The 12,585-nt window shown below is 51.5% G+C and overlaps 5 protein-coding genes across 5 annotated transcripts; 4 read left to right on the top strand and 1 right to left on the bottom strand.

Moving 5' to 3' along the window:
• Positions 1–307: 307 nt before the first annotated feature.
• GT037_007278 (uncharacterized protein) lies at positions 308–836 on the top strand (the record flags this gene model as incomplete). The annotated part of the gene is made up of 3 exons (XM_038932325.1): positions 308–328; positions 379–430; positions 490–836. 3 exons carry the CDS (start codon positions 308–310, stop codon positions 834–836), a joined length of 420 nt encoding a protein of 139 aa, XP_038784813.1.
• A 964-nt stretch (positions 837–1,800) lies between these two features.
• Positions 1,801–5,709, top strand: GT037_007277 (mfs general substrate transporter; the record flags this gene model as incomplete). The annotated part of the gene is made up of 5 exons (XM_038932324.1): positions 1,801–2,284; positions 2,335–2,426; positions 2,480–3,618; positions 4,206–4,858; positions 4,916–5,709. 5 exons carry the CDS (start codon positions 1,801–1,803, stop codon positions 5,707–5,709), a joined length of 3,162 nt encoding a protein of 1,053 aa, XP_038784812.1.
• Positions 5,710–5,903: 194 nt separating this feature from the next.
• On the bottom strand, positions 5,904–7,022 carry GT037_007276 (uncharacterized protein; the record flags this gene model as incomplete). The annotated part of the gene is made up of 3 exons (XM_038932323.1): positions 5,904–6,192; positions 6,251–6,673; positions 6,724–7,022. The coding sequence occupies 3 exons, from the start codon at positions 7,020–7,022 to the stop codon at positions 5,904–5,906; spliced, it is 1,011 nt and encodes a 336-aa protein (XP_038784811.1).
• A 481-nt stretch (positions 7,023–7,503) lies between these two features.
• GT037_007275 (alpha beta-hydrolase) lies at positions 7,504–9,342 on the top strand (the record flags this gene model as incomplete). The annotated part of the gene is made up of 2 exons (XM_038932322.1): positions 7,504–7,956; positions 8,008–9,342. 2 exons carry the CDS (start codon positions 7,504–7,506, stop codon positions 9,340–9,342), a joined length of 1,788 nt encoding a protein of 595 aa, XP_038784810.1.
• A 787-nt stretch (positions 9,343–10,129) lies between these two features.
• Positions 10,130–11,957, top strand: GT037_007274 (mfs general substrate transporter; the record flags this gene model as incomplete). The annotated part of the gene is made up of 4 exons (XM_038932321.1): positions 10,130–10,310; positions 10,370–10,516; positions 10,567–10,805; positions 10,857–11,957. The coding sequence occupies 4 exons, from the start codon at positions 10,130–10,132 to the stop codon at positions 11,955–11,957; spliced, it is 1,668 nt and encodes a 555-aa protein (XP_038784809.1).
• Between the last annotated feature and the right edge of the window lie 628 nt (positions 11,958–12,585).

Raw genomic sequence — 12,585 nt, 5'->3', positions numbered from 1 at the left:
TGATCCGCCAACCGCGATGGCGTGTTGTGTCGCCGCAGTTTTGCGTGCTAGGACGCAAATACCAGCGATCTTCCAACAATCAGTCGCGAGACATGGCGATAGGCAAGTCTTGTCCAGAGTAACACTATGTACACTGAATCTCCAATAACCCCGCATGTCGAACCTTACCTCCGCGTTTGCCTCTAGTCGGTTATGCATGGTTACTTCTAGTGGCTATATCTATAAGATAACCAAGTATATCAAGTTGCTTACACCACCAACAACGAGACATTCAGCTTTGTGACATAGTTCTCAAAAGTGCGGCAAGATGGCCTTCAAAACCATGGATGTACGTCGTATGCCATCCCCATCCAAGATACATTACCAATACCTCAACAGCACGATTTCTCATATTCACAGTTCGCGTGGGACGAACAAGAGAACTACCAGCGTCAGTCAACCGTCTAATCCTACAATCCTCGACCCATCATCCTCTGATCCCTTCCCTAGCGTGCATAAAGCTCTCCTTCTTCTTCCGTAAATCTCCCACCGTAACCGACGCCTTCTTCCAAAAGCACTACAACCACATTCACTCAGATCTCACCGTCGCCTGCAAGAAGTTTCATGCCGTCAAGATAGCCCGCTACGTCCAACTCTACCAATCACCCGGCTTGAAAGGAAAATTGAAGGAACTGGGCATGGACGTACTAGAATACGACGCGTGCAGTCAGATCTGGGTTAGGAAATGGGAAGATTGGGAGGCGTTTGCGGGGAGCGACGAGTACCGAGCTGCGCTCATGCCGGATGCGGAGAAGTTCATGAATTTGGAGAAGGGGATTCAGGTCATGGCCGGGTAAGACTCACTTCCTCTCGATTTGGTTGGTTAGTGTGAATGGGTTACTGATAATGACGACGGAGCTAGATACGATATGATCTGCTTTGGAAAAGCGATTCCTGACTGCGATGCTACGGATGGGATTACGCGTGAAGGGGCTACGTAGATCTGGAAGCCTCACTGGCGTAGCTTTGGAGCCGGGACTGCTGGGTCTTGGTAGTGGGAGGTACGGAATAGTGCTAAGCATATGACTCTTCCAAGCCCTTTCTCTACGGCTAGAAGATTACTTTCCAGTAACTTGTTGTATTAGGGCTCTATCAATGTTGCTGTTGTTCTGGCGATAAACGTGCGTGTTGCGTAGACCGAGAACTCACTGGTAGCGATTTGGGTGTCAATGTCTCCAGCCTGTTTCAGCTCCTCTTCAGCTCTGTAGTGATTCGATGTCTCTCCTTCATTAGCATAGACTACACGATGCGCCATGTTCTGGCACGTGTACTGGTCCTTATCTTTGCTAGCGAAAGATAACATTATGGGTATAGGAAATAAGCCCTCAGCAACATGGCAAAGTTCGATCGGAAACGTTGTTCCAGGCGAAGACGGTCCTCGCCCCTTGATCGTTCGTCCCCATTTCTGGTCAAGCGCTATGACCCAGCGCTCATCTTCTCCGCACCTAACCCCGGATACCCACTTCCACATCCACTACCCCGGATTATGAGCATGTACATCGATCTACTGGTAACAATGGCGCGCTCCAACCAATAGCAGAATTTGGCTACAATGATTATCTGTGCTTCTGTGTATCCGAGATGCGGGGACGCCGAAGCCTGGATATCGGGGCTGTAGTGACTTAGCACGGCTGACTTGCAAACATGTACAACCTAATGAAGAATATATGCAAGCCGTGAGTGGTCTCTTTGCGACGATCTTTCTACTCAATCATACAGTTTCGTACCTGCCTCAAGTGTGTATCCCGACACCACATCAGCATGGCGATAACAGCCATCCACGAAGGCGATGTTCGCCGTTCGTCAAAAGAGAAAACAGATGTCGAGCAGATCGAAGCCGTTACAACAACACCACCGCAGACGCTCGTTTCTCCAGATGCCACCACTATAACGCCGAAGACATGGTTCGTCATCTTCGTCTTGTCTTCAACATTTGGTCTTTCTTTCTGGCCGGTACCTACAACCTCTGCCATGATGTCTCGGCTCGCTGTCCAGTTCGGTGATCCCACGTCGAGCGCATGGTATATACCCGCGTACACGACAGCAAACGCCATTGGTTTCCTGATAGCCGGAGCAAACTCTGATCTTTTTGGGAGGAGGTGGTTCTTGTTGTTTGGCAATGCATGTTGTTGCGTTGGGTTTATCGTTACCGCGACGGCGAAGGGAGCAGATCACTTCACAGCGGGATTGGCGATAACCGGGTTTGGGGGCGGCTTTGCGCAGATGGCTATGTGCAGTATCCCTGGTGAGTGACCTGGGCTAACATGCGCGTGCCAGTCAGTCTGACAGATGTAGAACTCTTGCCAAACAAGTTTCGACACATCGGCATCTGTCTTTCGGATGGTTTCGTCTTCCTCATCGTTATAATCGGCCCCATTGTTGGGAGGGTAAGTGACAACCTTGAAAAGACATCGCATAATGACTGATCATCAATCCACAGTACGCTATCGATGTCGATGCGTGGCAATGGGTTTACTGGGCTGGTCTTATTGCTCAGTTCATGTCCTTTGCATCCCTATTCTTGTTCTACAAACCGCCGAAGCATCCCAAAGGAGTTCCGTGGGGCGAAGCAGTCCGGGGACTTGACTATGTGGGCACTGCGCTCATCGTTTCAGGCATCTGCCTCACGCTTGTCGGCATCGTTAACACCACATACAAGCCAAGTTCAGACGTCACCGTCATAGCTCCTATGGTAGTTGGGCTGGTCCTGATCGCCGCTTTCGGAGTTTGGGAGACGCTGTCGAACACCAGGTTCAAGCTCTGTCCACCGCATCTGTTCCGGAGCCACAAGGGAAGAGAATTCACGGCGCCATTCATCGTAGCATTCATCGTAACGATGTTCTATTACTCCGTCAACATCATCTGGCCGACCATGGTGAATATCTTTTACCTAGGCCCGAATGTGTCTCGGAGTACCGAGCTGCTACTCACACTACCACCAAACGTCGGCCTCGTATTCGGATCGTTGTGTCTGATGGCTTTTGGCAACGTGATAGGACACTGGAAGTGGACTTTGATCAGCACTTGGACTGGGATGGTACTCTTTGGCGCCCTGATGGGTCTTGTGACTCCATTTAATCAAAGCTTGATGATCGCATTTTGCTGCATCAATGCTTCGTTCTTCGGGTGGGCGCAGTATGAGTCGATTGCGTTTACACAACTTGGTGTGCCGCAGCAAGACCTCGGCTTCTCCGGTGGCCTGGCGGGCATGGCTCGTTATGCAGGAGGATCGCTTGCTCAAGCCATTTACACCACAATCCTCACCAACACTCAAACCACGCGGGCTGCTGCTACGGTTCCCGCTGCAGCTGTAAGGGCAGGCATGTCGTTGGAGAATGCGCAAGCTTTACTTGCAGCTCTTCCTCTCGGTGCGGCCGCTATCGCGGAAGTGCCAGGTACGACCGCCGAGGCTTTGGGCGCTGCTTCTTTGGCATTTCAATGGAGCTACGCGCACGCATTGAAGGTTGTGGCACTCAGCAGTCTGAGTTTCGGCATCGTGGGCTTGCTTTGCATCTTCTATTGCGAAGATCTGACGCCTAAGATGACGGACAAGGTGGAGGTCTTCCTCGAGAATGACGTGTACGCGGATAAGAACGAGTTCCACTGAGTATCAAATAGCCCATAGCTCAATCAATAAAGTGGCTTTACGATGATTCGGCATTCGAGCATCATCATGGTGTTGTGGGGATCGAGATCAGAGATGGATGCTGGAGGCTGCGCCAGACGCGTAAAGCTTGACCTCATCGCGTCGCCGACGTCATGGTCCTCGCGCAATCATCTCACCACCATCCTTTGCTTTTCCCTTCTTCTCCTCCACCTCCAACGCCCGGCCATTGACGCGCCGAGTAGACACTGCAAATACCCGATAGTCTTCCTGTTTCGTGCTTCTCCAGCGATGAGGAATTGACGCGTCCGAAAGAGGTTAGGATGTCTCCGGGCCACGGCTAATTTTTCGGGCGCTTTCTGCGGCAACACTACGACAGATTGCTAGCTGACGGCCCGTCAGAAGAATCGGTCTCCCTAGGGTGTTCTTCGCAGTGCGACGCGGGACTTCAAGATGAACGCGTGTGAGCTTTACAGCCGGGAGTGGTCGGCGAAGAATTGATATGCAGCACCAACGCTACGACTAAACACGAGTAGCTGAACCTTCAGCACACGGCGAGTAGACCGGACGATGTCCCGTACAAGGGATACGACTGTCTAGACTCCATGGCTCCACCATCGCAACGGCAACCCCACCTTCCATACTGGTACGCCATGCAAGGAGACAAGATGTGGTCTCTGTGGCTGAACGACGACGCATGGAAACCTTGTCTCTTTGTCCCTCCTTCAAGGTCGCTTTTCTCCTACAACAATGTCAAAGTCGGCTATTGTGTTTGGCGCTTCTGGCGTGACAGGTCAGTAAAGCCATTGGATGTCGTGATAGGGCCATATGCTGATAATGGTTCAATAGGCTGGTCTTTCGTCAACGAAATCCTCTCCGATTACCCAAAGAAGGACACCTGGAAGCGCGTCCATGCGCTGACGAACCGCCCGCTTTCTCCATTGCAAACACAATGGCCAGAGGACTCGCGCCTCAACTTGGTCTCCGGCCTCGACCTACTCTCCAATAGTCAAGAAAGTCTTGAGAAGGAGCTGGCAGAGAAGCTACCACAAATTGACGAGGTGACACACGTATACTACCTTGCATACAAAGCGGGCCTAGATGTACAAAAGGAAATGGAAGAGGCAGTGGACATGTTTTCCAAGGCAGTGAAAGCCATGGATAAACTATGTCCGGCTCTGGAATATGTTGTGTTGCAGATTGGCACCAAAGTTTGTAAGGCCTCACCCGCTCTTTCGAGATACCGGACATTGTGGGACTAACATACACCAGATGGCGTCCACCTCCTCGCTGCGCTCCCATGGTACGACGAGACCGCTCCCCCAGGCACGACCGGGCCTAAACTCCCTCTACCTCCACTCAAAGAAACCTTCCCCCGTATACCCAGCCCGTACGCCGAGATGCTCTTCTATCATGCACAAAACGACTGGATCGCCGAGTACGCCAAGGACAAGAAGTGGAGCTGGATTGAGACTCGTCCAGATATCATAGTCGGCTATGTTCCGAACCAGAACGCATACTCGCTTGGTACGACAGTTGGTCTCTACCTAGCGCTGTGGAAAGAACTGTATGGTGACGGAGCGGAATGCCCATTTCCTGGCACAGAAGGAGTCTGGAAGGCGCTGAGTAACGATAGCAGCAGTGATATGATCGCTCGCCAGACTATCCATCTCACCCTTTCCGCCAAGCCTAGGAAGGGAGAAGCATTCAATATCGCTGACTCAAAAACACCCTCTAACTGGGAGGAAAAGTGGCCTATACTATGCTCATACTTCGGCCTCAAGGCCAGTGGACCTGCACCCACTCCCATCAACATACGCAAGTTTATCAAAGACAACATGGAGACCTGGCTGGCGATGGAGAGGAAGTATGGCTTGCAAAATGGACATGTAGATGGTGGTCGTGGCATGCAAATTGCCGAACAAATGCTCATGACTAAGTTTGACTTTGACAGACACTTTGATATGAGCAAGACGTACGGAACGGGGTTCACGGAGGAGAGGGGGACGAAGGAGTCGTGGGGGGTTGTGTTTGATAGGATGAGGAAGGCGAAGATCATACCATAGATTGAACAACGACTGCCAGCCTAGTTAGCCTATTTAGACTAGGGAACGCAAGAATGCGAGAAGATGAAAGAGCGTTGCTGCCCAGACGCATGCATGAGGTCAGAAAAAATCAAAGGAGCAAGCACCGACGGTCACGCTATCATTGATGCTAAGAAAGTGCGTATTGCCGCAATATACATGGTCCGCTACGATTCTCAATAAGCCTTCACAGCAGCCAACTGTAAGATCCTGTCCGTGATGACCGGCTTCTCCAACGGCTCCGTCCTGTTCTGTGGATCTGGCTTACCGTTCCTCTCTGGCGGGCCCTGCTTGCGAATGTTGCAGTGCGGCCAATGTGTCGTACCCTGCCACGTCTTGAACAGCTCAGCCTTGAGCTCGCGATCCTCCTTCTTCGCAAACTTAGCTGGCGTCATGCAGACATACTGGACATGACGGATTCGTTCACCTTGCGGGAAGCAGGCGTAGTGCATGGTGCGAGAGTCCCTGCACGACGTTAACCCAAATGGTCATGAGAGAAAGAGACAATACTGAGAAAACTTACCAGAGCACCAAGTCACCCGGATCAAGGTTCACCTTCTCCAGCGTGCACCCACGATCCTTGAACCACTTCACATCCTCCTCCTTGAAGATGAAGAGATCCTTAAAGTCCTCCTCCTCTGGAGGCTTATCCTCGTGGGCGTCCTGTTCCCTTTGTTCGCGGAAGAAATCATCGAACAGCTTGCTGCTGCCCTTCATCAATATCAGACCTCCGTCTTCCGAGCCGTTTGGTTGGTAGTTTAGTAGACCCTGTACACACTGCATGCCCTTGCGGTGCGGCGATTGATCGCAGTGTGGCCACGGGCTCCATTTGAGGTCTTTCTGGCGCGGCAGTGTGATGTTCATGCCGTCGAATGAGCAGAGGAGCTCCTCGGTGCCCCAGAGCTTGGCAAAGGTCTCGATGACTTTAGGCTCGGTGCGAGCTTCCCTATACTTGCATCAGTATAGAAACGATACCGCACTAGACATGCAACTTACCAAACGAACTTCTCGTGCGTGCTAGAGTAGGCAAAGTACATGCCACCCTTGAAGCTCACGGGAAGATGCTCTTGTGTCCATGTTGACTCGTCGTTAGGATCGAAACCACGACCAAATGACTGAAGCCACTCGATTTGCTTTTGCTTGTAGTATTCTGCGCGCTCGGGTGTGATGGCGCCCTTGATGATGGCTGTGCCATTCTTGTGGAATTCGTCGCGCCAGTCGCCATATACTGTGCCATCGTGCGAGATCAGATCAACGCCGCTATCCGGCTTTGGCTCTTCGGCGTGAGGTGCCATCTTATTGGGAGGGGGGGAACTGCGTTGTATGCCAAGGGTGGTGGTTATGGTAGCCTCTGGATCTTTGACTTGCAAATCTGGATGGAAATGAAGATGTGGTAGAGACACTTTGGGTTGCACTCGACTGGTGTTATATGCCAGAACGCGAAGCAGAGTTTGTATGATGTTGTCTCCGGAATAGTAGTCGTTGTTTGGATATGCCGGTGCAGCGTTGCCGACCAGCATCGGTAAATGTGGGCGCCATACCCCGCGTTGTTCACGATCCAGGGTTTGTGGGTCTCGGCACATGTGGGGGACGGGAACAGTTGACGTTTCGGACACTTGCCGAGGTGGACGCCGCTACGTTGCAAAGTGCGCTCGACGCGTCGCGTTGAGGGGTGCATTTGTTTGTTGTTCAAGTAGCTGTCACGATCTTTCTCCGAAGATACTCAGTTTCCTCCCTCTTCCTCACTCATACCTCTCATTATCCTCAACTTTCAAGATGCCAGTCCCCATGCAAGTAGCCTACAAGCCCGTCTCTAAGCCAGAGGTGGGCGTGAACAATTATCAAGGCTTCACACCCGGCAGGACGGAAGTCATCCGCAAAGGCGAAAAGCCGCATAATGCCCGCCCTCTTGAATCAGACATTCAGATCGATCACGATGTCGAGATAGTAGTCAGAGATGGCTGCCGTCTCTACGTCGACATCTACAGGCCTGCCGATGTTCCAAAAGACGAAAAGCTACCGGCGGTAGTAAGCTGGTCGTGTTACGGGAAGAAATACTCTGCTCTTCACATGCTACCAATCTGCATTTGGAATTGCTGTGTGCCAAATGAAGCGCTCAGTGGATTGGAGAAGTTTGAGGGACTTGACCCAGTTGTGTGGTGTCCGCGTGGCTACGCGATTATATCGGTTGACTCTCGCGGTACGGGCAACAGCGATGGATCCATACCAGTACTTTTGTCCCCTTGTTTTCCCGTAGCCAGACTTAGCTAACCATGGCAGATCATGGGATCTCAAGATGCAGAAGATTGCTACGACGTCATCGAATCCATCGCGGCGATGCCATGGAGCAACGGAAAAGTAGGAATGGCGGGCAACAGTGCTTTGGCCATTATCCAGTGGCACGTTGCATCTCTGCGTCCGCCCCATCTCGCCGCTATCGCACCTTGGGAGGGATCCGGCGACATCTACCGCGAACAATTCTGCCGAGGTGGCGTCTTCACAATGTCGAACTTCGACCTCATCACCCACTTCATCATCAAAACAAACAACCCTGGCGGTGGCATCGAGGACTTTGCTGAGATGTACCGACGATCACCCGTCTCGAACGCGTATTGGAGCGATAAGCGGCCTGATATGACGAAGATCGAAGTACCCGTATTCATCAGCGGAAGTGACTTCTCTAGTATACATACCATGGGGGCTGTAAGAGGATGGCTCGAGGTGCCTCATAACAAGAAGTGGATCCGATGGAGCTCACACCAGGAATGGTTCGAATTATACTGCGACCCTCATGCTGACAAGGAACTGCATAAATACTTTGACAAGTATCTCCGGGGTGTTGACAACGACTGGGAGAAGATGGCGAGAGTGCGATGGTCAGCGCTCCAGTTTGGTGACCGAGAAGCCATTGATGGCATCGAATTCTCGGACTTCCCTATACCGGAGACGCAATACAAGGAGTTCTACCTATCCGGCGCTGGTCTGGCTGAGCAGACTCCTTCCAAGACAGAGATCGTCAGCTACAACTCGGAAGACTCGAAATCAATCGCTGAATTTACGTATAAGTTCACACAAAAGTCGCGGTTGATTGGTCTGCCGAAGGCTGTTCTGTACATGTCAGCACCTTCTCATGACGACATGAATGTGTTCGTCATCCTTCGCAAGCGAGACAAGGACGGAAAGCTACTTATGCATCTCTGCTTCCCTTTCTCAGCGATACCTTCAACTTACAAGAGCATCGAGGATATCCCCGAGAAGGAGCGAGCAAGCTTGAACTTGCACCTGGGTAGTGTAGGGGTGTTGCGTGCCAGCCATCGTGCATTCGACCCAGCGCGAAGCATCCATGAACAGTTTCCATTCCACCCGCACGATAGAGAGGAGAAGATGACTCCCGGAGAGGTCGTTAAGCTGGAGATAGGCATTTGGTCGATGGGTGTGGATTTTGACGAAGGCGAGTCTTTGAGCGTTCAAGTTTCTGGAACTTTTCCCAGTATCGCGGAGTACACGGCTTTCTCGCAACCGCGACCAGATCATGAGAAGAACAAAGGAGAACATAGAATACATGTCGGATCAGAGACGCCAAGCAGGGTTATACTGCCTTTTGTCCCTTTGTAGCTACAGATAGCTTTTGATGAGGTCAGCATACAACGAGCTATTCCAATCTACGTCGCATCTGTGAGTGTATACCATAACGTGATCTAAGCATGTAAAAGCTGCCTTCAGGAACGAAAACATAGATGACAGTGTGATGCTGGCGATCCGGCTTGTGCATTGACGTAGCAGTCGAGCTACCAAGCATGGCTGTCAGGATAGAGTATCCTCTTGCGACATCGCAAAGACTGTGAAAGCGAGTGCACGTCCTTGTCAAAGAAGTCGGCAGGTGCGGTTGCAGAAGCTGAAGCCAACCAAGGGTGGTTGGGAATTGCATCGTACTGATTGGTTGGAGATGGCCCTCCTTCCGCGAGCTAGCCCACTCTCCGACACACGCGCTACCCCGGATTTCCCCACAGGTCATCTAAGCAACCCCAGATGAGCCTTTGCACAGGAGCTGTGCCGCGTAACCCTCGTGAAGTGGAGTTCAGCTGAGCGGGGATGTAAAGCCGGTATTGATTTCCACACCAAGGCTTGGAAACGCCGACGATTTCATCGGCCGTGGTGCGAGTCTGAAGGCGAGCTAGACGACAAGAAGGAGTGCCACGTACCAAGCAGGGAAACCTCCAAGAAGAGGAGCCGAAGTTCATATCAACATATAACCAGCTGTGTGCGCGGATCATCTGTCTGCATCTCCACGTCGTTATCCCTTTGTGCTCTTCCGGTTTGGACGAGCGGGTTTACATCTTCATCAACAACCTTGTTTTTCTCACCTTGTTACATCGCAAGTACTTCGTTTGCCTTCCCAAAGATGCTCGACGACATCAAAGACCCCAAGGCCATGGAGACCAAAGTCGAAAGGTATGAAGTCGTTTCAGATGGCGAGACAGGCTTTGTGAAGCCGATCGTGGAGCCGGCGGCGATGGGAACGGTGACCATGACCAATCTCGACGAGATTTTCTTGATTCCAGCCCCCAGTGCTGATCCTCGAGGTTTGTCCTCCGCGACACTCAATCTTCCGAGTGGCATTCGTACTAACCGCTCTTGTCAGATCCATTAAACCTGTCCAAATTTCGCAAAATTCTCTTCATCGTGCTGGTGTCCATCTTCTCCAGTCTGGCTCTTGCACTGGTTTCGGGTTTCGGTGGGCTTTTAACTTGGTATATTCCTATCTATGCCGCGGCTGGGGCTACTTATGGTCAGTGATCTCCAGATTTCGTGACTGAACAGTATTGACCAGATCTGTAGCGGACATCACGGCGCTCATGACGTATCCATCAATGTTCATGGGCGTGGGAAACCTCATTTGCATGCCGTTGGCTCTTGCAATCGGAAGACGCCCTGTCTACCTTTTTTCGCTACTGCTCCTCATCGCAGCCTCTGTTTGGGCTGCAAATGCTAGAAGCTACAACGAACACCTCGGAGCCAGAATGCTGCTCGGGTTCGCTGCCGGTCAGAGCGAGGCATTGGTTCCAATGATGATTCAGGTAAGAACATCTGATTGAGAACACGAGGACAGGTGCCTAACGAAGATGCAGGAAATCCACTTTGTTCACGAGCGCAGTACCTTCTTGATGTGGCAGTCTGCTGTACAAACAGTATTGTCGGCTGTGTACATCATCTGCGCATCGCCAATTGCTGGAGCTGTTGGTCCATCTAACTGGTATTACCTTGGTTCTGGACTTTGCGGAGCCACGTTCATCGCCTCGATTTTCTGGGTTCCCGAGAGCAAATACGATCGACCTATGACTGCTTACGGTCAGTTTTCCGCAGAAGAAGGAGGCGAGCTAGAGGAATCTAGAGCGACCGCACCACTGCCAGCTAAACTATCCGAAAGGCCCCCGCTGGACTTCACCAAATTCCTTCCTCGTACTACATGGTCGGACATGCGCCTCTTCGTCAATGAGCCGGAATGGATGGAAGGTATTTATGGCTTCATCAACACTTTTCAAGTCATGTTGTTCCCCAACGTGCTCTGGGCCTTCTGCTTGAATGGTCTTACTATTGGGGTCAACATTGCCATTGGAACGACTTACGGCACCATCGTACACGCGCCACCATATAACTGGTCTGACAATGCCGTTTCGTATGTCAATGCTGGTCAGATTGTTGTCGCCTTCGTGGCATTGCCACTGCTCGGTAATGGCAGCGATGCTATAATCAAGTGGCGAGCAAGGCGCAATGGTGGTGTACACGAGCCCGAAAATCGCCTACTATTACTTTGGATCCCTTTACTGTGTGGGTGCCTTGCTGCCACTTTGTATGGTGTGGCAGCGGAACACCCAGGAGACTACCACTGGTTCGTCTACGTCTTCGCTAACGCAGCGTACTACTTCGCATTCGTGGGCGCAAATATCGCCGCGATCACGTACCTCCTTGACTCGTACCCGGCACGTGCGGGGCCCATTCTTGTTGTTATCACAGCTCTACGAGGTTTCGTCTCTTTCGGTACCAGTTATGGTGTCGCCAAGTTCATCGAGACTGATGGGTACGACGGAGCCTTCGGAACATACGCTGGATTAACTGCAATTTTCGGCCTGCTGGGTATCCCGGTCTTCCTGTATGGTAAGAAGATCAGGGCATATACCGGCAAGTGGGCGATGAAGAAGGCATCAGGCCATCCTTCGATGTCGCGTTGAGAAGACAATCTACTCCGTATTCGCGGAATTATGGTCGATTATTCGCGTGGACGTCAGTCAAAGGTGTCCGTGGTAAATCTGCGTTGCACTAGGGCTGTGGTATTGATGCTTTCGCATGGCTGGGGAGGTGTTGTCGTAGTTTAGTCTTTACAGGTCCTGAACGTCAATATCGCTTGTAGTCAGATCGTTGTAATCTCAGCCGTGTGAAGACTTTTGCTGCGATTAACTCGACGTGACGCTTCTTATCCAGAAAAGTCGATAATACAGTTATGCTTGCGAAGTGGAATTGGCTTTGACAAGTTGCGATCCTTTGCGGTGGTCCTCCCGTTGGTAGCCTGTCGAGCCTGCTTGTATGATGGCTCTTGATGGAGGATGTGGCCATGTACATATGGCGATGTCGGCGTCTGCTATCGTTGCTGACGGATCTTAACAAGCGTAACGCTCAGACGCGTCGGCGGGTCAGTCTATGAGCATCAAAGTGGAGTTCCTTGGATGCCAACACACTAAGGGAGTTGGTTAGCATCTAATCTGGGGTAATTGAATGCGCCCATCTGGTGGTGGGCCGGCCGTCACATCCGTTGTGGTGTTGATGCATGAATGTCAAGGAGACTAGTTTATTGATGTCATT

Source organism: Alternaria burnsii (assembly GCF_013036055.1).
Source record: "Alternaria burnsii strain CBS107.38 chromosome Unknown 715, whole genome shotgun sequence".
NCBI classification, from domain to species: domain Eukaryota; kingdom Fungi; phylum Ascomycota; class Dothideomycetes; order Pleosporales; family Pleosporaceae; genus Alternaria; species Alternaria burnsii.
Note: the sequence above shows the minus strand (reverse complement) of the source record. Positions and strands in the feature narration are given on the sequence as shown.